At 44.5% G+C, this 23850-nt stretch overlaps 2 protein-coding genes across 3 annotated transcripts in view; both read left to right on the forward strand.

The window, feature by feature from the left end:
* The first annotated feature begins 390 nt into the window (after positions 1–390).
* LOC149858141 (uncharacterized) lies at positions 391–7640 on the forward strand. Its single transcript, XM_090061373.1, has one exon. It carries the CDS (start codon positions 6566–6568, stop codon positions 7511–7513), a length of 948 nt encoding a protein of 315 aa, XP_089917499.1. The 5' UTR covers positions 391–6565; the 3' UTR covers positions 7514–7640.
* Positions 7641–7721: 81 nt separating this feature from the next.
* ZDHHC15 (zDHHC palmitoyltransferase 15) overlaps positions 7722–23850 on the forward strand; it is a 36644-nt gene continuing 20515 nt past the window's right edge. Inside the window, exons 1-4 of one of the 2 annotated variants that reach the window (XM_090061372.1) lie at positions 7722–10855; positions 17805–17831; positions 20641–20735; positions 21916–22036. In XM_090061372.1, the coding sequence (XP_089917498.1) occupies positions 10702–10855; positions 17805–17831; positions 20641–20735; positions 21916–22036 (397 nt within the window). In that variant the 5' untranslated portion in view covers positions 7722–10701. The remainder of the gene's footprint in view (positions 10856–17804; positions 17832–20640; positions 20736–21915; positions 22037–23850) is intronic. The other variant, XM_090061371.1, reaches the window with a different exon arrangement.

The raw sequence follows: 23850 nt of genomic DNA on the forward strand, positions 1-23850 counted from the left end.
GAAACAAAACTATTTTTGTGTGAGGTAGAAAAGTAAAACTGAAAAAAGGATAATGTAGTATGAACACCCTGAAAAATAAGCCTTCAAATTTGGGGCAGAGTTAAATAACCTCTCAAGAGAAGTAGTGGCTGTTCCCTTCAGAGCTGGGAGCTGGCTATCCATAATATACTGTAAAGACTCTCTCATGGTCAAAAGTGGGAATTAGCTCTCAATGTACTACTAGGCCTTTACCATTTGTAATTTTTGCAGTCTTGTGCGCTTGGTCATCTCCTATTATACTCGGATAATGAAGAGACTAACAGAGCAGGCCTCAGATCTAGGGGATGAATAAAAACTTTGGCCCATTTTAACAAAGTTTATTTATGAACTGTCGGACACACATACTGATAGGCACTGCCATTGTTTTAGTATACATCCCCAACTGTTCTGAAGGGAGAGCTAATGCATGACTTATTGTATGATAGCATAATAAAATGGTTCCTAGGAGCTGATAAACAAACAAGCATGAAGACTTGAGCCATTGTTTTACAAAGACAAATGTTTTAATATGTATTTTTTTCAAAAAAACTAAACAATCCCAGTGTCCTAGCAACAGCTACATAGCTAATTAAGAATATCAGACTTCCCAGGCAGACATGGAGTTCACCAAAGCTATCCAATTACTCCATGCACTATTTAATTCATATTATCATTGGGCTGATTGTAAGACACGCACAGGTCCTGTGCTGTTCAGAAGAAATGTAAGATACAAATGACTAAGTAATATCATTCCTATGTAAGAATGGTTAAAATGGAGAAGAAAGAAAGAAAACACATATTTACTAATAATGGTACCACTGAAAAGGGCATAAAAGTAAGGTTTATGTATTGAAAACCTGCCTTGCAATTTGTAGAGCAGACAACACAATACAATAAGAAGCGTCCTACAGCACAGATTTGTATTCTGTAAAAGAATGAAGTGAAAGTTGCAAGACAGACTGCGCACAGCCTTCCTCTGGCCATGGACATCCAGCCATGAGAGTGATCTTTGTGGACTGGGAAGTTGTGCATGGTCATCTTTCCAAGGCAAACTGGCAGAGCAGTTTGTCAGGGCTCACTCATGTACCTATCATGTGGTATTACTTGGGCTTTTATTGGAATGAAAATCATTTAAAATACAGTGAAGAGTAAAGTAGAAAAATAACTGATTCTCCTTATGAGCTGTTGTGACAGATTCTGAGAACTTTTACTGTAGAGATAAAAATGCCTCCCTATCAGTTTAAGACCTCTCCTTAATTAAAACCTCTCCATCTTCTGTGCCAGGGACCCTGACTGTGGACTTAACGGGAGGAAGGAGACATTAAATCCTCACTGTCTCACTGTCTGCCCTCTGACATCTTGGTCCAGAGCAGAGCTGACATGCTGTTCTCTAGGTACTTCCTGGCAGATGTGCTGCTCTTGGTGCTCCTTCATGTGCCTGTGGTTTGGTCCAAGGACAGTGGATATGGTAGGTTCTTGACCTCATCTCTACGGTGATAGTTTTGATCACTGCAGAGGAGCAGTGGGGAAAGGAATAAAAGGTTATCTGAAAGAAACTTCCTGATACCAACAGATTTAACTTTGCCCCCACAAAAAAATTCTTAATTGAAAACAGAAACACAGTCAAGGACCATCCATACAGAAAATACACAGTAGAGAGACCAATCTTCATTTCCTAGGCTTCAAATCCAGTAGATACCAGCAGAGAAACCTAGAAAGGTGTACTTTGACATTTAAAAAGCATGGTCTATCTTTATGAGACTAGGCACGCTGGTAATACAATCAGATGACCTTTCACCACTCAGCTGGCACTTGGGTTACAGTCCAAATGAACTGTGTGTAAAAGCCATTCCCATCTGATAGCTGTTTAGTGACTTATGTGAAATCAAATCTCAGTCTTAATACAGCTCACAGTGATAGGTAAGGATGAAGGCCACCTCCACAAGCACCTCCTGCATAATCCCATCCTCCAATAATAAATGAGAGGGGTCCCAGATTACTCCTGGATGGCATCACCAGAAGCTGGCACCTCTTGACAACAGCTGGCATGGCCAGTTGGATCCTACAGCACCTTTGCAGTAATGGCTTCTGCCATGTGCTGAAAGAGGCTAAACCTTCCTGTCACCTGCTTCTCTTGTGTATTTTGAGCATGTGCTGCAAGATATGTTCCCCACTTGCCTGTATCCTTTGATCTTCTAATCTACAGTTTGATGTTGGGCCTTGCTTCATGAGCAGATATATGAAGTCAGATATCTGGTTTGCTGAAGAGAAGAATACGGACAGTGTTGTTTCACGTGATTCTTCGTTTAGGGTTGACTCATCTAGAATTTTATGCTTAAGAGGATCAGTCTGTGAATTTGAAGGGATCATCACATTGCTGGAACACAAACTGTTACCTCTGAGCACCTTTCCTCCAACTGTGCATCTCAAAATATAGGATTATGACCTGTAGCTACAATAAGGTAAGATGCATGAGCAGACTGTCAAATTGGTAACTTAGATGCACACCTGCTTGCCTTTTCTGCAACTTCAGGGAGAACTAACAGCATGGCCGTGCTGTTCTTCCTCTTCCCTTGAGATTTGTCCTCACTTTAACTGCCTTAAGGGGTGAAGCTAGCTATTTCCAATTTGCATCCATACTATCTGATCTGCTGCTTTCCCCATCCTCTCTAGAGCCCAAGGCAAAGATGCCATTATACTCAGCAGGCCAGGTGCAGTTTGAAAGATCTAGGAGAATGTTAATAAAAGCCCTGATGAAGAACAAAAAATAAACAAAGCTACTATTGCACCTGTAAGAGAGGCTGCCACCAGGAAATTAAAAAATTACACATGGCATATACTGCCTGCATACACCCATGAACTGCTTTTCAGCATTGAAATAATGTCCATAATATGCAAAAAAGAGGAAAGAAAAGAGAATTGTGTAGATTGCAACAAGTTAACAAAAGAGCTGATCTCCCCTAGTAAACCCTTCGTGGTACTGTGATGACTACAAATTTGCTTAACCTTCAAAATATAGTGAAAGCTTAAAATGATCTTCCTGTGAATCATCTAATTACCTCCATTTCACCATGGAAAGTCTCGCTGAATTTTAGCCTTGTGTCTCACCTCCAACGTATTTAAATAGACTGATTTTGCAGCAATGTCATTTGAGGCATAGGATTAAAGCTCAAGAGTACATCAAGTTAAAATGGCTATAATAATACACTGAGTATGATTCACCAGGGTTCAAAATGTAGAGGTGGGGAAAAAATAAAGGATCAAAAGGCCAGGATACTCAAAAGAACAAAATATTGAATGCAGATGATCCAAAAAGCTCTGTGCACCTGCCTAAAGTGCCCATATACAAACAGAAATGGAAGAGCTGATGGGTGGGGAGGTTGCAGGGGGGAAGAGAGCACAAAGGTAAAGACTTTTTATGTTGTGAAGAACAATAGTGAAATTCCCACTGACTTTAAAAGTAATTGGAGTTACATACCCACATTCAATGATTTAGAAGAATTCTCCTGAATCTGTTCTCCTGGGTAAGAAAAACTTACCCAGAAATGCCTAAACAGATATTTGAATGCTGGACTCCTGAAGAACAAAGAGCTTGTAGTGTTGACTCCCCTATGCACACATCTCAGATTAATCAAGTCTGCTGGAGCATGGAAATTATCATGCTCCAGCAGACTCCAGAGTCCCATGTATATCAGTGTCCCCATGCTGGAAAATGGTCATGGGGCACTTTAAACTAAAGCTTGTTTGACGAGCTTTAGTACAAAGTGCCCCTCCACCATTTTTCAGTGTGAGGACACTGATACACATGATGCTCAAGGCACTAATTTGTGCCCCCCCTGCTTCCTGGACCACATCTGTAAATGCCCACAATGTCTCCTGGTTGGAGAGGACAGGAGCAAAGCACCCTGGGATGATGGATTGTTCTGTGGCTTCTCCCACAAGACAATGTGTACAGTTACCCACTGTCTCAGGATAAACTCTTCCAGAAGTGATTTAACCTTGGTTATTCTTGGATTACTTTTCTCTGAGCAGCCATTTTTGCTCTGGGAGGAAAATCCTGAACATCTTTGCACTCATGGTGTATGTATACTCAGTGACTCTCACAGGAGAAACTAAATGTCAGATGAAAAATTTGCTTTCATACCTGTACTATATTATAGAATTGTTGTTCTATATACTTAGGTTGCCTAATACCTACCCACCGATAACTTTTTGTGTTTGAGAAGTTTTCATCACCTCTATCTTATAAAGCAGTCCACTGAAATTCAGCATAGGTGAAGCTCTTATGCTAAGTAAGTGCCTTTTTGTCCCATTATATCCCACTGATGTTTAGCTGACTAATGAGCAGATAAGAATCAGCATTTTCCTTTACTCTCTTCTGCTGCTCCAGGAAGTTTTGTCAGTATGCCAAAATAATAACTGAATATGAACATTTTAATGATGGAGGCCCCACATGGCCACCAAAGCAGCACCAGTCCAGGAAAACCTGGGAACTAGTATACTAGCTGTAGCAGTAGACTCTTGCTTCAGCAGCTGGATCTAGTACAGGGGCCTAGAATCCCAGCCCTGCTTTGAGGGCACCAGATACGAGAACAAGTCTGCCAGTTCCTGAAGGGTTGCAGACATCTAGACAGTGCTTTCATAGACTTTAGGGCTGGAAGGGACTTCGGGAGGTCACTGAGACCAGCCCCCGATTAATCCTCTTCCCCATAATCTTCTGGACACAGCACATTTCCCCAGTAACCTGTTTCAGTCATCTCTGGAAGTACCACATGGGCAGGGTCTTCTACTTTCCATAGACAAGAGAGTGAAATGGACTGGATTCATTTTAACCACCACACACCCAGCACCCGCACCCACAGTCCATCTTCTAGTATAATAATAGCCTTCTGCTGTGGTCAATTAACACAGTCCTGTAATTCAAGAAGTTGGTATCTGCTGAAAGTGCAGAGTCAAATCCTAAGGTCTTGCAGAAGGAAGGTTGTTACCATTATCCATAATAGCATTTGCTTTTCCCTTTTTCCTTAAAAGAATAGGAAATTAGATACAGAAAGTATATTATTTAGGTTGCAGAGTCAAGCTTTCAGAAGTCAGGAAATGTCAAATGTATGGTTTTTCATACAATTTTATCCTGATTTTCAAGTGCTTGACTTTGCAACCTAAGTATCTAGTGCAAGAGTCTTTAAAGAGATTGTCTACACCCCCAGGGAATGAATGAAGAGAACAATCATGGGAAAAATGTTCTGAGAACAATAACTGGGAAAGGGTACAAATTTTATAAAGCATGATAGAACAGGTGGCCTTTTTCATCTCCTCGGATTTATTTTATTGTACCTACCACCACTGAAAACCGCAAATTTCACTTTCATGTTTTACAAGGGAGCGGCCAGCTCTGACTGAGTGATATTGTGTGGACTCCAGCACCCTCTGATGGTCTGATGCTATTAACTGGTTCTTTCCAATTGTATACAGAGTGACCACACTAAAAATGTTATGAGACAAAACTTGTCTGCTAATGGCTGCTTTTTCATTTGTTCTGTAATACCTTGAGACAATAGTGCCCAACCAGTGGCCAAATGATTGGTGCAGGGTTGGTCCATGGGCTGGATCCTGCACGGGATCAGTTCATGTGTAAGACCCTGCATGCCCAGGTCCAGCTGCACATACCTGGATCCAGCTGTGACCTGGAGCAACGTAATGCTCAGGGTTACATTATCCAGCCTGCAGGGCTCCCCCAGGGGTCTAGAAATTTGGTATCAAGGGAGTGGCAATTAACACTGCTAGCACTCCTCAACACCAAATTTGCAGACAAGTGGGGAGCCCATGTGGGCTGGATGATATAGCTTCATAGGCCAGAGCTGTCCTGTGGGCTAGGGGTTGAGCACCCCTGCCCTACACACATTGTGTAGGGCAGGAAAAGTTGTAAGAAAAATCAAATTGCACTGCACAATGTGTCTCTGCTCAGGAACATACCAATAGAGTTGTGCCCTCTGACTGCCTGTTATTTCCAACTCAAATTATTACAAACCGGCAGTTTGAATGTAATGGTAGCAGAGATACTGTAGTGCAGGGGTAGGCAACATTTTTGGCTGGAGTGCTGAAAAAACCATAATGTCTGCCTTGGAAGGTCAGACTGCTGGCATGCCAGAAAAACAAAACCAGGGTGGGGGGTACATGGCAAGATGCACTGCATATTAATATAGTTAATAATCATAAATATTGCTTTTTTAGACTAAATACAATGCTTTCTAAAAATTCTAAACCTGGTGACAGTAAATAAAACTTTATATACTGCCTTTGTTCTTGTGTATTCTTTTTTGTTATGTATGTTGTGATGACAGAGAAAAGAAGAGGAAAAAGAGGGAAAGAGAAAAAAGGAGAGAAGAGAGAGAGAAGCAACAGGAAGAGGTAAAGCAAGAAAAAGAAGGCAAAGAGGAGAGTGAGAAATAAGCAAAGAGAAGAAAAAGGAGACAGAAGAGAAGAAAAAGAAGAAAAGAGAAAGAGGAAAAAAAGGAAAGGGAGAAAGAAGGTGTGTCCCTCACCACCCATGTCTCCCACCGCTACCAGCAGCAGCTCAGGCCCACTGGTCCAGAGCAGTGTCCAGAGGAAGGAGGCAGCAACACTCCAGCAGCAGCTGCCAGGGCACGGTCCAGGAGCAGGAGGCGCCCGGGCCCAGGACTGGGAGGAAGGGCCTGGCCAGGGCTCAGGCAGACAGACTCCCCATCCTACCCAGGTGGGACAGCATCAAGGTACTGAGTTCTGGGTGCAGGTGCTCAGGGCAGGGTCCAGGCAGTGCAGGGGGAGACGCCATGGGCAGGCAGGCCCAGCTGGGCCCTTGGGAAGGTGGCACCAGGAGGAGAGCGGGAGCTGGGTGGGAAGCAGGGGCTGCCCTGGGGCTCTGCAGACTGAGGCCAAGATGGGCGGGTGGGGGCGCCCAGGGGCATCTGAGGTGGGGCCCTGCCCAGCCTGCGCAACTCCATGGGGATGGGCCGCAACTGCCATATCCACAAGAGGATGCTGCGTGGCTGGGGCAGCACACCAGCTTCTTGTGCTTTGTAGAGACGCACATCGGCTCCAGGTGAAGATGGCCCGCACCAAGCAGACTGCCCGCAAGTCTACCAGAGGCAAAGCACCTCGCAAGCAGTTGGCCACCAAGGCTGCCTGCAAGAGCGCCCCGGCTACCAGCGGCGTGAAGAAGCCGCATTGCTACCAGCCTGGCACCGTGGCGCTGTGCGAGATCCGGCGCTACCAGAAGTCTACAGAGCTGCTGATCTGCAAACTGCCCTTCCAGCGCCTGGTGCATGAGATCGCGCAGGACTTCAAGACCAGCCTGACCTTCCAGAGCTCGGCTGTCATGGCGCTGCAGGAGGCCAGCGAGGCCTACCTGGTAGGGCTCTTCGAGGACACCAACCTCTGTGCCATCCATGCCAAGTGGATCACCATTATGCCCAAGGACATCCAGCTGGTGCGCCGCATCTGTGGGGAGACGGCGTGAGCTTTTTTGAGGTCCCAGCACCAGGCTCAGGGAGCTTCCAGCAGCCCTCCACAGTGCCTGCCCAGGCCCTGACCTTGCCTACCCACAGCTGCCCTCCAGAGAATGGATTGGGCTAGAGGGCACAACCTGGGGACAGCGTCCCTGCCTGTGCTCTTCTGACTCTGCCCCGGTGCCTGCCGCAGCACCGAGCCTGAAGCAGCAACTTAAAAACACTTTTTTTTTTTTTTTCCTGGCATGCCAAGGAAAATGTCTCCATATGCCATTAATTGGCACATGTCAGGGGTTGCCTATCCCTGCTATATTGTAAGGGAAAGTGCATTGTGAACCCTTTCAGGGGGAAATTAATTTATTTTGTTTTTAAAATTAGGGGTATCTTTACCCAAACCTACCGTTTACCCTATGCTCATTGAGCCGTAACCTTGATTGGTACAAATCGGTGCAGAACAATTGACTTCAGTGGAACTGTGCTGCTGAGGATTTGGCTAAGGATTTGGCACATAATCTCTTATAGAATTGGTTGTATGCCTTGCAAAGCAGCATCATGACATTGTCTTCATACTGTATGTCTGAATGTGTGATAATGCAGGAGGTCACTTTATATTATGGAAGAATTCATATCACACAGAATCGCAGGGTTCCTTGATCAAAGATAAATGCCTACCTGGCCTCTCTTGAAAACTTCCAAAGAAGGAGATTCTACAACTTGCCTAAATTGCTTGTTCCATTGACCCATTGTTTTAATAGTAAAATAGTCTTTTTCTGAGATTTAATCTGTCTGCTGTCTGTGGTAAGGAAGAACAGGTGTTACTCCTCTTATTGTAGCTTTTCAAATATCTGAACACTGCTATATTGTGGCTCTCTTTCCTTTTCTCCAAACCAAACATATTCAGTTTCTCCAACCTCTCATGTGACTTGTACTCCAACCTTTATCATCTTTATTCTCTCATAGGACCTAGTTGAAAGCTCTCTTCACCAGGTTAGCCAGACAGTGTCCAAAGACGTCTTTCCCAATCTTTGTTAGATTTGGAAACCATCCCTTTCCTAGAACACCAACATATTGTTGAAGAAACCAAAGCTCTCATGCCAACATCACCTACACGGACACATTTTCTTCATGTTTGGATCACTATCCCTCATTGAGACCCCCACATAATACACTACTTTTCAAGACAATCCACATTAGTATGTGGCTTTTTGGACATTTGGAAAGAAACAGCTGTTGCTGTTAGCAATTTAGTTTCAGCCTTAATAATAGTGGTGCTAGTAACCTAGTCCCATGGGAAAACTGCTGTTTACTTCTACAGTGCTTTAGTGCTATCTAGTGGACACTTTGCCTTCTTGCTTTAATGTATAATGAACCTGGAGTGCCCCTCATATTTACAATTCATTATTAAATGTTTCTTAACATTTGATATGAATGATTTTATATGTTTCAGTGAGAGAGAGATCTCTCTCTGATTATTAATTTTAAACACGTTATTTATTTGTGAATTTAACGCTGGTGAAAGGTGGTGGGTTGCCAGCCCTGGACATGAAGTACAACATTTATCTCCAGAACAGAGAGATCAGAGGCAGCAGCTGTGCAAGCTTTCCCACGAAGCGACTCCTCTGAACCACAAAAAGGAACCACTTCTCAGAACAGGAAATCAGGTCTGTTTCTATAGTTTGTTCAGTTCTTTCCTGTCATTGTCAAAAAGGAAACCTTGCAGTGGCATTGAAGGTTAAGCGTTTTGTGCTATAATCCTACTGCCTCCTTTGTGTCATGCCACATCATAACCCTAATTCTTCGCAGACTGCTGCAGTAGTGCAGGGCACTATGGAATGTTTTTCTATAATTTCACTTTGTGGGGGGGGGTTTATTGCTGTTGAAAAACTTTCACTATCATTGGCACTAATCCCTTGATTTGAGGATGATCACTATGCTCACTGGTGGGTCTTGAAGTGACTTACAAGTCCAAACCTTGAGCCACAGACCTGTCCGAATAGGCCTGATTTTCCAAGTCAAACACTGTGCAAAGGACTCAGCAGCTCCACGGGTTGCTGGCGAACAATTTTCTAATGTGCAGGGTGACTAATGGATACTCTGAGCTGCTGCCAGACTGTTTGTTCACTCTGGAATCATAGAAAATATCACATCTAGTCCAAACCCCTGCTCAAAGTAGGACCAGCCCCAACTAGTTCACCCCAGCCAAGGTTTTGTCTAGCCAGGTCTTAAAAACCTCCAGGGATGGAGAGTCCACAACCTCTTTGAGTAACCTGTTCCAGTGCTTTACTACCCTCCTAGCGAGAAAGTTTTCCCTAATATCCAACCTAAACCTCCCTTGCTACAACGTGAGGCAATTGCTTCTTGTTCTGTCACCTGTCCCCACTGAGAACAGTCTAGCTCCATCCTCTTTTGAATGCCCCTTCAGGTAGTTGCAGGCTGCTGTTAAATCCCCTCTGTCTCCTCTTTTTTAGACTAAATCAGTCCAGTTCCCTCAGGATTTCCTCCTAAATCGTGTCCCCCAGTCCCCACACCCTTTGTGTTGCCCTGCAGCGGACCCTCTCCAATTTGTTCACACCCTTTCTATCGTGGGGGGCCAGAACTGGACTCAATGCTGCAGATGTGGCTGAAGAGAGGAGAATAATTCCTTCCTTCGACAGGCTGGCAGCAATGCTACCAATGCAGCGCAGGATGCCCTTAGCCTTGTTGGCAACAAGAGCACGCTGCCGGCTCACATTCAGCTTATTGTCCGCTGTCACCCCCCAGCTCCCTTTCTGCAGATCCGCTGCCCACCCAGTCGCCGCGCCCCCCCCTGCACGGGTGCAGGGGATTGTTGCGCCTCCACTGCAGCATTTTGCACTGGTGTTTGCCGAACCTTTTGTCTCTAGGCACAAAACCGTGGCTTCTTTCCTCCCCGCAGCGCTCAGCGCTGCTGCACCCCCCCTAGGCAGCTGTGGCTTCGTGCATGACAAGCCTGGGGCGGCTCTTCTCCCCCCCCCGCCCGGTGCGGGTCCCTGCCCAGCCCAGCGCCGCGGCTGCTTGCACGGGCTGTCCGGGCGCGGACAGGAGCCCTCCACGCATGCGCAACAGCGTCTCCACCACGGGCAGCAGTTCCAGCACGACCGCCGCTAGGTGTCGCTGTGCCGCCAGGCGCCTCAATCGAGCGCAGAGCCCGACCGCCCCACCTGCCAGCCCTGCTCAATGAATGCCCGAGGCGGCCGGGCCCCGTGCGGCCATGGCGGTGGCGCTGTCGCGGGGGTTCCGCTGGGGCCAGCGGGCGCTCGCCTGGGTGCCGGTGCTGCTCATCGCTGCCGTGGTGCTCTGGTCCTACTACGCCTACGTGTGTGAGCTGTGCCTCGGTGAGTGGGGGGCGAGTGTCCGCGGCGTGCCTCGGCCTCCAGTCCGCGCGGATGCCGCGACTCCCGGCGCTGGCGGGGGGAGACCTGTAGCCACACATGCGCAGTAGGGTCCGACTAACCTGTCCCTCCAGGCCCAAGGAGCCTTGCTCTTAGTAGCAGGGAGATGTCTCAGATGGTTCAACCCATCATGTGTTGGCGGGGCTAGAAAATGGGTCCACAGTCCACCCTGTTTTCGCATGAGTTGCCCCAACTCTTCTCGGCTCAGATCAAGTGTTAGTCTGTGCTGGCCTAGCAAGGGAAACACCGTGACCGCCTGGTGGCACAGGGAAGATCTCTGTGCTGGCATGGGGATCGTACCTGTGTAGTGGGAAGGTCTTGGCTTTAAGCCCCTTTTACAGAAAGGGTAGACTCCTCCCTGGCTTGCCCCTGCGCCCATAGGCCTGAGGGCAAGCAGAACCAAGGGCATCTGAACCCCAAGCCTCTGCTGCAAGTGGGGTTTGGAAACATCTGAAGCCCCAGGCCAGGGTGGAGGATGTTTGCCAGTAGTAGGGCCGCTTATGGTTCTGGACTGACTCACAGATTTGGAAATTTTTTTGGCTAGGAATATGGAAAATTTCATTAAAAAAAAATAGTTGCCCCAACTCTTGATGCACACTCAGTGACCCTGCTAGTACCAGAGAGGGCTAACTGTATCTGTGTGGGCCTAGATCTGTGTTTTCTGTGTACTAAATAGGCCTGACTTTTTCAAGAAAGTTGGGAGGACCTTTTTGCACCTCTGCTGTGTTGGAAAGTGAGCACAGTTTGTATAAATCCTGTAATCTCACTTACTCTGGAACTGACAACAGTGTAGCCACGGCAGCCAGGAGCTATGTGCTGGCTAACCACCCAAATATGTGCCCAGATCTCAGGCATGTTTCACAACTAGTTCCTGCTTTTTTACTGAAGCTGCAGTCACGCCTTTGACTGCAATGTGACAATGTGAACGTTCCCGTCCAGGGACCAATTCACTTGCATTTGTCTTTCTTCATAGCATATGAGTCATCGCGCCTTATTCAGCGAATTCATGACTGAGCAGTGACTTAGCAGCTGCTGGATGCTTCTTGTGGGCTGTTTCATATGGTCCTGAGTCTATATGTTGTATTCGCAGATACCATGGTAGTGGGTGTTTAAACAAATATGAAACTGAGAGAAAGAAGAGAAACTGAATCCCAGTGAAATTTCACACAAATGGACTCTTGAGTCATATATGAAGGTGTTTTTCATTTAAATTAAAACATAAGTGACTGTTGGTCTGCAATGCAGAGCAATTTCTTTTGGCTTTTGCTTCTTGACTGAGAGACTCGGAAGAATTTTATTTTCTGCTAGGAATGAAATGCTTTGTTTGTTACTCTAGGACTTCCTTAAAGTGTTACATAATAACCTAGAAGGTTTTCAGGGGTGGGCAAAACATATCTAGCCTGCCAAGGGCTTTTTTTCCAGTCTGTGACAGGTCCCAGCTACTGACACTGTTGCTGGGGGGAAGTACTGCTGACTGAGCCTGCAACAACTCACCAAAATTCCTAATGTGGCCCGTGGGCCCAAATATTGCCCATCTCTGCTTTAAATGCCACATAATAAGTTTACAAGTTTAATGCTCTCTGTATACTGATATTTGATAATTTTAGGGGACTTTGAGCTGTGCGTGCTTATTGCTGAGTGACCCAAAGGCTTTTTGGGGGACAAAAAGGACAATATGACACTGGAAGACTGCTGTAATCAACAAACTTGGTGAGGAGAGCTGGTAGCTTTGGCATGTTAAGCTTCTGAGAGGTGGGACAGAGAGATGTTCCTCTTAAATGGGATAAGGCTGATAAAAGAGTGGATAAAAGAAGTGGAGTTCATGAGAAGAGGTGAGCTGTTTTGTGGTCTTCCTCCAACCTCAAAGATACTTGCTATGGAAGAAGAAAGAACTTACAAATTAGTTGCTTCTCTTCTGTTGAGAGACAGCCAGGGCTGTCATCACTATTTTTGTTTTTCTCCAGTTGGATTAGGTACTAGAGAGTTGCCCTGCATTTGTTTTGTTTAATTTGAACCTGATGCTAAATTATTCCATTCTATGACCTTGTTATTTTTGTCTCTTTGTGGTTAGATCTATTATTGCACTTTTTTAGGAACTAATTATACAAGAAACAAATCTCCAACTGCTGAGAAATGATTAGTGGGCCTGTTAAGTAACTGTTGTCCCAAATTACATAAAATGTTTAACAAAGTGTATGTCTAAAGTACCACTCAAGATTTTGGAGAATGCTTGGATTGACATGCTATGTAAATTTAATAACATTTCATTCTGATAGCATTCAGTCCCAAGTCCCATGCAGTCAGTATGAAAACGCTTGTTGACTGGAATGGTAGTTGGATTGGACTTATCTTGCAGTCTTCAGGATTTGCTGGGCATGCAGGCGTATGAAACCTGATGCATAGAGCACTGAGCAGTCCCCTCCAGCTTCTTGAAATAATAGTTATCTTAAACATAGTTTTTTGTCATATCGCACTATGCAATGCATTTCAAACATGTGAACAGTGGAGATTCAGCTACAGCGCCTGTTCTTTGTCTTTAAATTTACAGTTTGATGGGTGTTTAAAGCAGCGTTTGGATGGTGACCTCTGTGCTAGAGGAAATATCTCATGTCATTGTCACTACAGCTCCTGCTGGCAGATTTGGATAGAAATCTGTGGTCCAGAGCAGGCCTGGTTCCAGTGACTAGCTGAAAGGATGCTGCCACAATGTGACAGTGATAGGGAATGAGTATGCCAAAGGCCAGGGACCCATATTATGCCATCCCAGAGAGAAGGGAAAAGAACAAGTTCTTACAAAATCACAAGGTTTAGCTCCTGCTCCCCCTAAGGCCAAGACAGACTTTAGTGCCTGCAAGGGCCCAAGTGCATGGGTCAAAAGGATCCAGGTTGCTGTTGTGTGAAGCTGAACAGGTATCATTTACCAGAGAACCAAAGGAAAGAGGAGAGGTTGCATAGCATTTCTACTGTATAGTGCATTGTAAATCTGTGGCTGCACAGAGGCAGTTCATAAATGTTCCTGAGTTTTTTGTTTGTAAGTCCTGATTATTGAACTCTAAAATAGCTGGTGGTTCAAAAGTACTGATTGGTATGGCTGCTGGGGCCCACCCCTGCCTCACACACTAGGGATTGGGGGCCTGGGGGCAGAGGGTCGGGAGCAAGGGGCACTGGCAGGGCCAGGGAGCTGTTTTCTACTAAAGTATTTACTGGGTCAGCACTGGCCATCTATGTTTACAAGTGGGTTCTGGTACAAAAAAGGTTGAAAACCACTGATCTAATCCAGTCCCCTGCTCAAGGCAGGACCATCCTTGGCTAAATTATCCCAGCCAAGTGTCTGTCTAACCTGGTCTTGAAAACTTCCAAGGATAGCGATTCCACAACTTCTCATGAGCCTGCTCCAATGCTTGACCACCCTCATAGTGAGAAAGTTCCTCCTAATCTCCAACCTAAATTTCCCCTGCTGCACCTTGAGGCCATCGCTTCTAATCCTGTCCGGTTCAGCGCCAAAGAAAAGCTCATCTCCCTCCTCTCTGTACTTGAAGACTCCCTCCCTTCAGGTACTTGAAGACTGCTATCAAATCCCCTCTCAAACTCCTCATTTCCAGACTAAGTAATCGTAGTTCTTTCAGCCTCTGTTCACCAGTCTTGCCTCCCAGGCTCCTAGTCATTTTTGTTACTCTTTGCTGGACTCTTTCCAAACTGTCCAAATCCTTCTTGAAGTATGGGGCCCAAAACTGGACACAGTACTCCAGGTGAGGCCTCGCCAGTGCTAAATAGAGCAGAAAAATCACTTCCCTTGATTTTCAAGAGACACTCCTGTTAATACACCCCAGTACGTATTGGCTTTTTTTTTTTGTAATAAGAGCACACTGTTGGCTCATTCAGCTCACGATCTGCTATCACCCCCAGATCTGTTTCTGCAGCCCAGCCAGTCATTCCCCAGCCCATATTTATGGATGCAGTTCTTTCTTCCGAAGTGTAGAACTTTGCACTTGTCCTTGTTTGATCTCATCTGATTCATTGTCGACCATTTTTCCATCCTGTTCAGGTCATTGTGGATCCTGGCCCTGCCTTCTGGAGTATCTCTAACTCTGCCCAACTTGGCATTGTCTCCGAATTTGCTAAATGTGCACTCATCATCCTAATCATTAATTATCTCAGCTCCTATTCTTATCTACATAATTGAAGTGAGTGGATTGTGAAGGAAAGATGCCTGCATGACAATCCTAGCACAAGCAGATTTGTCAAGGTCAAGGTCAAATTCCCAATGCTGTCCAGTCCATTTGCTGTGTCCCTAATCTGAAGGGGCTGTCAGTGAGATGGGCAATCCATACAAGCTCTGGTGGCTCTGTATAGCTGGCCAGCAGGGGAGTTAGTGACTGGCTCTTGATTTTTGAGGGGGATTTGAGAGGGCTTTCATCCTGGCCATCCTACATCCTTTAGATGTTAACATCTTTTAGTCACTACCACTGGATTCAAACTGTCAAACCAGAAATGGAAGACTTTTTACCTCGCTGCCAGTCCCATGAAACATTCGTTTCCCCAAGTTATGCTCTGTCAGAGATAAATTAAGTACAGGCAGTCCTCGACTTAAGACTTTTTGAGTTGCAACAAATGGCACTTAGGGTGTTTATAAATTGACACCCTGTTTCGACATTCTGGCATCAGTTTCGACTTTATGATGCTGAATCTGGCACCACGCCATACCAGCATACGCGTCTGCTGCGTCGCCCATCTCCCTGGAGAACATCTGTCCAAACTTCCTTGGACACTTTCTTTAAGAAAGCAGACAAGACCCCAGAAAAACCTGCATCCAAGACTCCTGAGAAGACTCCAGCCAAGAACCCTTCAAAAAGTCCAGGAAAGTCACCTCAAAGAAATCCTTCCAAATCAATATGATTGCTGTTTACAATACAGATACATTGTAGCTATATTACTCATCTTTAATTGATCGAGTAGGAAATTCTGGGTTATTTTTTGGTGAAAATAGGGTATCAGGCCTTAGTTATAACATTGTTCCTATGGGAAAATCAGTTCTGAGTTGCAACGTTTCGACTCAGGACATGGTGTTCAGGAACCGATTGTGTTGTAAGTCTGAGGACTGCCTGTAAATAGAACCTAATGTGGGTAAGAGTCCTCCCTCTTCCTGGTTAAAAAAAAAAATAAAATTGGAAGATCCAAAAGACCAAAAGAAATGGATGGACTCTCAGAAGTTAAAATATTTTAAATGAATGAGGAATAGAGTCTATGGTTTTTAGGCAGTGTTTCCTGGAATAGGAGATATCTTCACTGTATTCAGAAAAGTGATTAAATGTGGATCACGTCTGCTCAGCATTCCAGTAAAAAATATGTATTTAATCTGTTTTGATAAACCTGTAGATTTGCTGCCACTGACTTTGTGTGATGTCAAACAAGTATTTGGAACAGTTCATCTAAACTATCTAATAGTAGTTAATTTAAACCATAATATAACCTCCTCCTTCTGATCTGGTACAAGATAATGCCATCACATACCTTTATTCATAGTTTCTCTTCCAGTGTACCCTTGTAGGGGGGTTTTTGAGAAGTCTCCCATTTAAGGATAGGCCTTGAACACACCTGTGTTAGCTTAGGAAAATAAAAGTGATTGCAATGCAAAAGGGTTTTTTGTTTTTTTTTTTACATAAGAGTAGTTTGCACAGCCATGTTCTCTGTAGCCTGATGAGTGATGATAATCCTGTGTAGTAAGCAACCAGCTGAGGTGTAAATGCTCCTGCCATGCTGTGTTAGACTATCTGATTATATGTGTAAAGTGGTCTGCAAACTCATATACCTTCCATTTCACTTTGGCTTCCCAAAGATAGTGTTTATTTACCCTTTTATTAAAAAGTTTGCTATACAAATATCTGACGTATTTGTTACAGAGTTCAAATATGTCAATACTTTTGGAATTTCTTTCCAGTAAAAAAATAAATTTGAAAATGGAGGAAAAAGGAAAATTTCAGATAAAAACTCAGGTCTAAAAATTCTTGATTGAGTTTTTGGTAACGAACAAAACCCAACATTCTGGCTCGTGACAGTTGTCTGTCTTAAGAATTTCCTTTTTATATTTACCATCAGTGTTAATCTTTGTAGCCACTAAATGCTAGTTAAAGGCTGGACAGATCCCCTTTGCAGCTTGCCAACTTTGGCATTCCTTAGGTCAGGCTGAGGATATAACTAGAAACAACACAGAGCTCTTGCCACTGTTGACCAGACAGCCGCGCTTCCTTCAATCAGTATAAGTAGCTGTTGAATAATGTTCCCCACCTCCCTGCAGCTTGGAGCAGTGGGCTCCATGGGGTCATGGGTGGCCCAGTAGAGATGTCAAATAAAATCATTGTTTCCTGCATGTCGCTCCAGAGTGCTAGTGATTGGGTTATTGGGTCAGGTACTGTGTTCTCATTTTAATTTATGTAGCTGTAAGGTGGAACGTACATCTCCGGACAGGAAGTGGAGCATAGGAATGAAAGCAGCTGGAGACTAGCTCCAAGCAGGCATAGCAGTAAATAGTGAAGATGTTATTTGGGTGAGATATTAAAGGACCCCTGTTTAGCTTGCAGGTATCGAGTTAATTGGGACCTCCAAGAAAAATTGCATTTTGTAGAAATGGAAAATATGGCATAACTAAGGTGCTTGAATGTTTTATTATGGAGACTGTTTGAGTGAATAAATTTTTTTAAAAGTTGCTTACCAGCTGTACATTAATGTTTGATTGTGTTTATCTTTAATGATAAATACATGATCATTTTTATTAGTCTTTCAGCTTGAATTTACTTCCTTTTTAATTTCCATTTTGTTTTAACAAAGATTATACAGCAAACGTAATTCTCAGAGCAGTCTCTAAACATATATTTGTTTTCTTTTTTTTATTCAGTGACTCTGACCAACCCTGTGGAAAGAGGTAAGTGAATCTTATCCAAGACCTAGACATGTGGTCTTTATTTCTAAAAGCACATGAACATCTATTTAAAATAAATCCCAACAGTTGAAAATCAGCTTTGTGTATTTATATGTGTGCAGCTGTCACAGGGGAGGGGTGAAGGGCAGTGTGAACTAAAGTGTCAAATATTAGACTGCTTCAATTCATTTGAAAACAAACAATTCCATGCTCCAGCAAACTTCACAAATGAGATTTTCCTAGAATTCCATTCAGTTCTCATTCTCCACCAATATTTCCTTATACTTTGTTTTAGATTACAGAGGGGTATACAGCACCCATCATTACAAGTATTCTCGCCTCTCTGCGTAGAGAAAACATGTTAGATGTGGATATCTTCTGTGGATATCTCTTGTTTATTCTTAAAACAAGTAGAGGCTTCCCCCATGGCCTACGGACAGTCAGACACATACACACACTCTGTTCTGCTGAAGGTCTTTAAGGTTTTTCTATTTAAAAAATCCTTTCTAATTGGTATGTCAGTCTCTGGCCTCATTTACTTTTTTCATCATTCTCTGGAGACTTCCCTTTTAAGGCCACTTGTGATGTTTCTTTTTAAATAGCTCTATTTTATCGAAGACCACAACATACCGTATGTAGGCCAATGAATGGTAACGATTTCTGGTTGCTACCAGTCTGGATGAATTAGGACCAGTGACCTAGAAACAAAAGAGTTTTTGTCCCATTGTCACTGGCTTGCACCTTTTGTAAATTCATTTGGTAATGTGGAAGTTTATTCTCAGAGAAATTGTTCTGATGTCGCAGAAACTGGCTCTTGGGGTCACTGAATGAATCGGACAAGAGAAGCAATCTTATCTGATTAAACAGAGGTATAGTTGGTACAAGCAGGTAATGAGCCAAATTCTGGCCCTGAGGAAGGGAGTCAGTGGGGCTTTTGCCATTTGGACCGTTGTGCCCAGATTCTGCCTCCTGCTCCATGCCCTTTTGTAATGGCCTGATTGAGCAAAGGGGCTGGAATCTGGCACTGTATCAGTTAATGTCAGGGAGTTCCCAAGAGAGACAGCCAGCATAGGCAACTCCCACTCTGCCTTCCCCCTTGAGCCTGGCACAGAGATTGGGGAGGAATAGCTCTCACTATCTTCAGCTGGCGCTGTCCCTTGATAACCCTGGCCAGCTGGCACACATTAAAAATATGCCTCTAGGGCAACTCCTCTCCATCTCCAGTAACCAGATCCTCTTAACAAATAGCTGCCCCTATATGACATGGTCACAAAGGAAGTATATCTGCTATGGCAATAGGTTTGTGACCCTCCAACAAAACAGCTATTCTTTGTAAAATCTGCACCTGAATCTTCACAATCGCTCAGATACCCTCCTTCCTGCAAAAGACTTTATACCACCTTACCAGCAGAACAGAACCTGCAGGAAACATGCTCTCCTTAAATGCTAGGTGAAGAATGACTGAATGACATTTAAAAATCAGTACCCCCTCCTGAAGGGGGTTCGCGGCTGTTCTTTAGTGCATGGTTTCCTCCTTGGGTCATGGAGAATTTGGATCTGCAATTCCATTACTTTGCAGAGGCAAGTTTCTTAACTAGCTTACAACTGCTTTGCATTGTCATGGTAGACATTCTCTGTTGTTGTCAGTTAGATTCTGGGAAAACTCAGGGAAATTTTCTAAGTGGAAGGGGTTGTAAAGTTACTGTTTTATTTCACAGGGAAAGGAAAACAATCATTAGGGGCCACAACAGCCTCTAAGAACTTCTCTATGTCTCTAGTCTGGCAACACAGTCCTAATTAATACAGAAATACCATGCGTAGTACCGGTGTATGGAAATTACCTATATCCTTTTGAAATATATAATGAATGATGCACAGGAAACTATCACTAATGTATCTAGGCTGACATACTGCTAACAGCCAGTTACCAGTGTTGACTGTTGGGGAGAGATGTAACCTCACATAAAAACTGAGAAAGAATGGCCTTAGGGGTAAGAGGCATGACTGGAAGTCAGGTGGTCTAAGTTCTGTTTCCAGCTTTGCAATAGATTCCTCATGCATAATTAAAAAAAAAGCCCTCAGAAAATTACCATAGTCCAGAAGTACACTTCAGACAAAAACTCAGGAGGACAATGAGTTACCCTGTGGTAGAAAATTCGATGAATCGCATAGGAAGGGCCTGAAGTGTGCATGCGACTTTTACATTAGTGAAATTTCCATACAATAGGTATAAGGATGCAGGATTTGATTCAAAAGCACCTCATTCCTCTTGTAGTTGTTGTATCCCTCTGTTAGAATTGTTCAGAATAAAGGTAGGGGACAGCGCACACATCACTGCTGTTTACATAGCATGCTTAAAACAGAGCTCTCGTCACTGGAGATGCAGCACTAGTCAATATTGTGGTGGCTTTTGAGCATCAAAAAGAATGCTCAAGTGCTTTGTACAGTGCGTGGAAAACTGCCCTTTGGCCTGCTTTCCCTCTCCCTATGCCTTATTTCTTGCTCCTCCAAAAGTAAGACACTTCATATATTGAAATAGGATTGCACCAAATCATCTAGGTTTTCATGAAGTCATGGTGTGCCAGGCACCCTGCCTTGCTTCTCTTTCTCAGTAACCACGAAGACATAGTTTTGCCTGCCTTCTTAAAAGACTATTCACATGGACTAAGAGACACATCCTAGTACGTTTGTTTTTTCCTCTGGCATGAAATGCATGAGGAGCACAACTGTTTTTAAAGTGAAGTACCGTTAAGTGATGAAAACCACAGCCTGACCTGTGCTTACAAGTCCTTATTCTTTCCTTCTCCTCTAGTGGCCTACCTCGCAGTATTCCATGTCATCTTTGTGCTCTTTGTGTGGACATACTGGAAGTCTATTTTTACTCTCCCAATGCAGCCAGATAAAAAGGTAAGAACGGAGAATTTTTCATGCACTGCAAATCTAAGGCCAGATGAAAGTGAAGGCATTAAAAGGAGAACTTTTTGTTGCCCAAGGCAAATTATCTGTCTTCCTGAATAGATGGAAAGTTGTCCATAAACAGGGAAGTTTAACTATTCTGAAAATCATTTAAATTCTACTACCTGAGGAGTTTAAATCAGACATGGTATTACTTTAAAGCTGTCTTTTCAGGTAGTTCAGATGCTAACAGGATTTAAAATTGTTGAGGATAAAGGTATTTATGATCATTAGCTTACATACTTATAGCTTCTTTGATCTCTAAGCATTTATCAAATTGAGCCAAACCCTGGGGACTTTACACCATCTGGCTTCCTTGGAGGAGTACCATGAGAGTTCTGCTTGATGAAGGACTTGTCTTCTATATTCAGAGCTCCATGTGTCCTTGCCTCCCTGCCTTCATAGAAGCCATTACTCGGAGTAGAGCACAGGTCTCCTGAACAGCAGCACTGTTGCACTGCTAGTGCCATATTAAGATTCCCTCCCAAACTAAAGGACCTGGTCTGCTTGGTTATTGGGTGTGGGGTCCAGCTAGATTCCTCCCTGGTTCTAATGCTGGCCGCTCTTACCTCTTCTGGAAGCTGGCTGCAGGCTGGGACAGATACCAAAGCTCTTCCAGCTCTGAGCAAGTCACTTCACCCTTTTTGTGCTTTATTTTACAAAACACCTGCTTCAGAAGGAGGTGATTAAGGCGGGCGACTTAATGTTTGTGCAGCACTTGTTCAGGGGCCAAAGTCTGACCACAATTACAGAGATACACTTTTATGTCAGTCAGATTTTTAACTAATGTAATTGAGAACAGCGTCTGGCTCAGAACATGCCTGGTAAGTGCTGCTATTATCATCATTGCTATTATTATTTTTGTCTGAATGTCTGAAGCAGCAAGTAGTAGTGAAATTAATCTGTTATTCTGTGACCTTCCCTTCAGTTTTGTGTCTCTCAGCAGTTAGTCTCCCTGCATTCTGTCTGTCCGCCACTAATTATTTGTCTGTTTATCTTGTAAGCAAAAGCACTTTCATGTTTGTGCTTTGAAAGGAGTGGGAGGACAATAATTATTCCAACTAGCCCTGGATTTTAAATACTACCTCCTCTACACTTGGGTAATTGGTTTTCTCATCACTTCTGCTCCTAGTTCCATATCTCCTACACTGACAAAGAACGCTATGAAAATGAAGAGAGGCCGGAGGTGCAGAGGCAGATTCTTGCTGAAATTGCAAGGAAGCTGCCAGTGTACACGAGAACGGGGAATGGAGGTCAGCTCAGCAAAGGGCTTTGTTGAAGAAAATCTAATCAGTCAAGCTAAGTAGCATGTGCTGGCAATCCAGCTTATTTTGCAGAGTCACCGAACCTCCCCAGTGCCAGGGCATCCCACTAAAGGATTTCTGTGCTAATGCTGAGGAAATATTATTAGTGTAAAAGGATTTTTCTCCTGTCTTCCTTCCTCTAATCGTTTTTGATTTGGGGGGGGGGGTTCCTTGAATACTTATTCCATTTGTAAGTGGAGTCCAAGCTGTTTTGAAGCATTAGATTGTTCTCTTTGTTTTATGTCAAGGGTGGAGAACCTGGTTGGGTCCCCAAATGTATATTTGGTAGTGTCCCATAGCCTTTTTTAATTAAATGGGGTTTGACCTGAATGAAGACATGGTTCAATAAACAGGTCATCCCCCATGGACCTGCTCTGCAGTCATTTGCACTTTGCCTTCTTGTTGAAGTCTGCAGGGCTTCCAAATTTGGAATGGCTACAGGTTTTAATGCTGTGTATTTTCATTAGTCAGACATTTGATGTAAGCCACTGTTGTCCTGGCAGCACAGCATTTTCAAGGCCACAGTGCAAATGGAGAGATGGGGATATGTGTGCAGATATCCAGGGGCGGATCCAGAGAGAGCACAGTGGCATGGCTACGCCCCCTTTTTGGATTGGAGTGTGCTACTGGAGCCTCTGGGCACTTTAAGTCCCTAAAGCAAAAGGGAAACCTTTCTTCTTTCCCTTTTGTGTTCAAGAATGAATTTCCCTCCCTTTTCCCCTCCCCCAGTGCCTTTCCCCACTAACTTAGGGCTAGGGAAGCACCAGAGCCATTCCTGCTTGTTGCCCAGGGGCCGCTCAACTAGGAATGGGGACGACGGCAGCATGGAGGTTCCACTTCCCTGTGCTGTGGCCTGGCAGGGTGGTGGGAACTACTGTTCTGACAGGCTGTTTCCATTGTCCCCCACCCAGATGAGACCCAGTCCCCACTCAGCCCATATGGCTGTGGAGCATCCCTACCAGGAGGGAAGGGGGAAGTGGAGAGGCTTGCTTCTGAGCAAGAAGGGATGGGGGGGATTTTCATCTGCTTTAGGGACTTAGGGTCATGTTACATGGTAATTTTGGGTGGCTCCTGGGGCTCTTAACCCCTGAGTTGTCCACACTTGAGCACCTTAAAGGGGTCTTAAACTCTTATGTGGCTTAAAGTTACACCACACCAAGGCAGGATTATCTTGGATTTGTACTACCCAGCTCCTGTTCTATTAAGGCAAAGGTTCCCTTGGGCTGCGGCCTGGTGCTGGGCCATGAAGGGTTGGCTGTTGGTCCACAGGAGGGTTGGCTGCCGGACCAGAAGTGACTGTGGACCAGCAAACCATGGACTGGAAGTGACTGGCATACTGTGGACCAGCAGCCAACCCTTTTCAATCCTTTTTTATACAAAGTATAAAAAAGGGTTAGCTGCCAGTCCGCAGTACACCAATCACTTCCATCCTGCGGTTTGCCGGTCCACGGTCACTTCTGGTCCCAGGTTTGCCGGTCTGCTATCTAAAAAGGTTGAGAACCACTGCATTAAGGTGTGACCACTCCCCACAGATGAGTTACATAAGTTGAAGTCTTCGGTGTCCCAGAATCTCTCACACTTCTTCACCCCACTCCCATCCCTAGAGCAGAGATAGAAGCCTGTCCTGGTTCACCAGCCCACTAGTGGCAACTCACAGCTACAGCTCCTGGTCCTCCCCTGCTCACCAGGCCTCTAGTGGCAAGTCACAGCCGTGCAGGTGGGGGACAGTTAGAGAAAGTTTCTAGACTAAAGGTGTGACTGTT

The sequence above is a fragment of the Crocodylus siamensis genome, chromosome 8 (genome assembly GCF_052110815.1).
Source record: "Crocodylus siamensis isolate JL-2025a chromosome 8, ASM5211081v1, whole genome shotgun sequence".
Taxonomy (NCBI): domain Eukaryota; kingdom Metazoa; phylum Chordata; order Crocodylia; family Crocodylidae; genus Crocodylus; species Crocodylus siamensis.

Bases quoted from the DNA above. Each gene is read 5' to 3' on its own strand.
- LOC149858141 (XM_090061373.1), top strand. From the start codon at position 6,566: ATGTCTCCCACCGCTACCAGCAGCAGCTCAGGCCCACTGGTCCAGAGC.